Genomic DNA, 3,158 nt, shown 5'->3' on the forward strand with positions numbered 1-3,158 from the left:
CATACACATATATATATACATATTTTTACATATGTTTATTATAACTTGCTCTAAGACAATACTCATTCTAGCTATAGGTGGCTAAAAATGCCTTAATATGAAATACAGATGTTTAAATGGGAATGAAAAAAATTCACCACCATCTCAGACACAAGGAACATCTTTGTTTTTGTCAGATTTTTTTTCTTAATTTTTAATTATTTGAGAATTGCATACAATTCATTTTGATCATATTACTCCCTTACCCCAAAAGATCCACACCCTTTTCCTACCCACTCAACTTTGTTTTCGTTTTTTTTTCCATCCATCAATTCTAATTTATACTGCCCATATATTCTTGGATATGTGGTACTGTCAACTTACCAGGGGCTTAAAGAAAACTGGTGTTTCCTTTCCCAGCACTAACAATTGCTAACAGCACATCTGCTATGGGTGGTACTTCATGTCCACCTCCCTTCAATGCTGGAGTTCGGTCTGGACTGGGCTTGCACTGAGGTTATGCATGCTGTCATAACTGCTCTGAATTCATTTGTACAGATGCAGGACATTTTTTTTTCTCATTGACTGATTCTGGCTCTTATAGTCTTTCTACTCCATCTTCTGCAATGATCCCTGAACCTTGGGAGGAAGGGATGTGATAAAGATGTCCCATTTAGAGATGAACATTCTTCAATCTCTTTCCCTGAACCTTGTCCAGTTGTGGGTCTCTTTGTTAGTTACCATATTCTGCAAATAGAAGCTTCTCTGCTGAGGATTGAGAGATGCATTAATCTGCTCTGTTCACAATAGCCAAGTAATCCAAACAGCCCATGAATCCATCAGTTGATGAGTAGATAATAAAATTGTGTTATACTCAAACAATGGAATATAATTTAGCTCTTTTTTTCCAGATTCATAATTTATTGTATAAATTGAGTATTACATGATGAGTTGACATCAGCTTCTTCAGGCACGGCACCTAACAGATGAAGTCAGACACTTCAAAATCCATTTATATTGCTTTCATAGCTGGAGTTCTTTTAGGCCTTAACTTGAAGTACAAGACCAACAAAGCATTGCCTCCATTTGTGGCCAGTACACAATTCATGGCACCTGTGAGAGTGTAAGAGTTGAAATATTTTTCAATATCAGTGAACTGGAATTGGCCATCACTTTCTGGACCAGCCATGACTTCAGTCTTCGCCCAAATCACACTATAATTTAGCTCTTATGAAAAGGAAAATCATAAAATTTGAGGTCAATGAATGCAATTAGAAAAAAATCATTCTAAGTGAGGCAACCCAAATCCAGAAATATAAGCCTCACATTTTCTCTCATTTGTGGATTCTAGTTTTATATCTCGGGCATGTGTGTTTCAGTTCAGACATTTGAAGAGGCCAGAGGATTTCCAAGATTTCTTAATTCTACATGCAAGCAAAGGACCCTTCCCTGTGGCCTTTGCTTTTAGCCCCTCAACTTCCTTCTGCTTCTCTTTGTTTCTACTTGACAGCCTGGTCTTCTAACCCATCTCTTTGGCACAGCTCAACATAGTACCCAAGGCCTATAAAACTGACTAAGGATATGGTAGTAAATGGCATATACACACTTATATAATATGATATATTTATATGGTTTAAGATGCTATTTGGGAAGATCCATGTATAAACAAGAGTATATTTATTTTATTTTGACTTTGTTTTAAGAAAGGCTGGTCCAAGCTCACCTCAAACTCATTCTTTAGCCAAGGTTAGCCTTGAACTCCTGATCCTCCTACTTCCACTTCTCAAGAACCAGGAGTGGGTGTGAGATGCCACACCTGATGACCAGCATTATATTACTAGTATAGCCAAATTATAAAGACCAGAAGTTTTATACTTTTGTAATGAATAAGGAGGGAGAATTGACTTGTCTTTACTATCAAGGTGCACTGTCAATAGTGAAGATTATTATGTTTATTTTTCTACGTGTATCTATTGTATGTTAAGCACATCCATGCACTGTAATATAAATAATATTATGTATTATGTCAATAATAAGTACAAGATAGAAACAACAAATGAGAGAAAACTTATAACATTTGTCTTTCTGAGACTTGTGTTATTCACTTAATTTGATTGTCTCCAGTTACATCCATTTTCCTACAAATGACAAAATTTATTGCCGGTAATCTCCAGGTAACTTTCAGAACAGTGACTCACTTATTGGGCACAGTTACAGAAGGTGTAATCTGAACAAATATATTTAAACAGAAGTGTGTTACAGTCAAGTGAGAATCAATTAACTTTACACAATTGATTCCTGACTCCTAGATTTATTGTGTTTGTCAAAGCTATTGACTGAAGCTTGGATCCCTGCTACTTTCATTCCTGAGGTAACTAAAGTTATCAAAATATCGGCTAAATGGCATAAAGTCTGGGTACATTTGGTCCTGAAATACGGTTTCAAAATTATAAACTAAGGACCATAGGGGAGTGTGCATGTGGGAGTATGTTCATGTATGTGTGCACAGGTATGCCTGTACATATGTGCACACATATACCTGGAGGTCAGAGGACAACCTTGGGTGTCACTCATCAGGTATCTTCCACTGTTTTATTTGAGATAGAGTCTCTCCTTTGTCTTAAATTTCTCCTGAAGGATAGAGTAGATGGCTAGCAAGCTCCCAGTAAACCACTTGTCTCTGCATCCCATCTTGCCTTCATTGAAATGAAGCACTCACGTAGCTTTGTTTGTAGGTTCTGGAGAGCAGATATCCTTAGCCCTAGTATTTGTTTCCTAACTTAGTACATAGCCTCCATAGACTGCCAGACTTGGTGCAAGCTCTATCATTCTTCCTTGCCCTCAAAGATCAGATATTATATTATATTATATTACATTATATTATGCTATGTTATGTTATGTCATGTCATATATCATATCATATTATATTATTATATTTCATAAGTGCAGTTATTTTGTTATGAGATGTGCTTATTTTGAGGATTTCCTCTTTGCTCTGTTAAGGGAGAGATCCATGTCTTAGGGGTTGGAGGATGGTCAAGCACAAGTCACTTGACACTTGACAGAAGAGAATGACAGCAGTATGTTAGTCCATGTACTTATCAGCCACAAGGGCCACAAGAAGGTTACTGTCAGAGGCCCTAAAAGGCAGACTCTGTGCTATGATCCTTGTATGGGTG

At 36.9% G+C, this 3,158-nt stretch overlaps 1 protein-coding gene across 1 annotated transcript; it reads right to left on the reverse strand.

Moving 5' to 3' along the window:
- Positions 1 to 991: 991 nt before the first annotated feature.
- Positions 992 to 1,168, reverse strand: LOC114710376 (ATP synthase membrane subunit DAPIT, mitochondrial-like). The gene has a single exon (XM_037208290.1). The coding sequence runs from the start codon at positions 1,166 to 1,168 to the stop codon at positions 992 to 994; it is 177 nt and encodes a 58-aa protein (XP_037064185.1).
- Between the last annotated feature and the right edge of the window lie 1,990 nt (positions 1,169 to 3,158).

The sequence above is a fragment of the Peromyscus leucopus genome, chromosome 9 (genome assembly GCF_004664715.2).
Source record: "Peromyscus leucopus breed LL Stock chromosome 9, UCI_PerLeu_2.1, whole genome shotgun sequence".
NCBI classification, from domain to species: Eukaryota; Metazoa; Chordata; class Mammalia; order Rodentia; family Cricetidae; genus Peromyscus; species Peromyscus leucopus.

What these genes read in the sequence shown, in the direction of transcription:
- LOC114710376 (XM_037208290.1), bottom strand. Translation starts at nt 1,168, where the DNA reads ATGGCTGGTCCAGAAAGTGATGGCCAATTCCAGTTCACTGATATTGAA.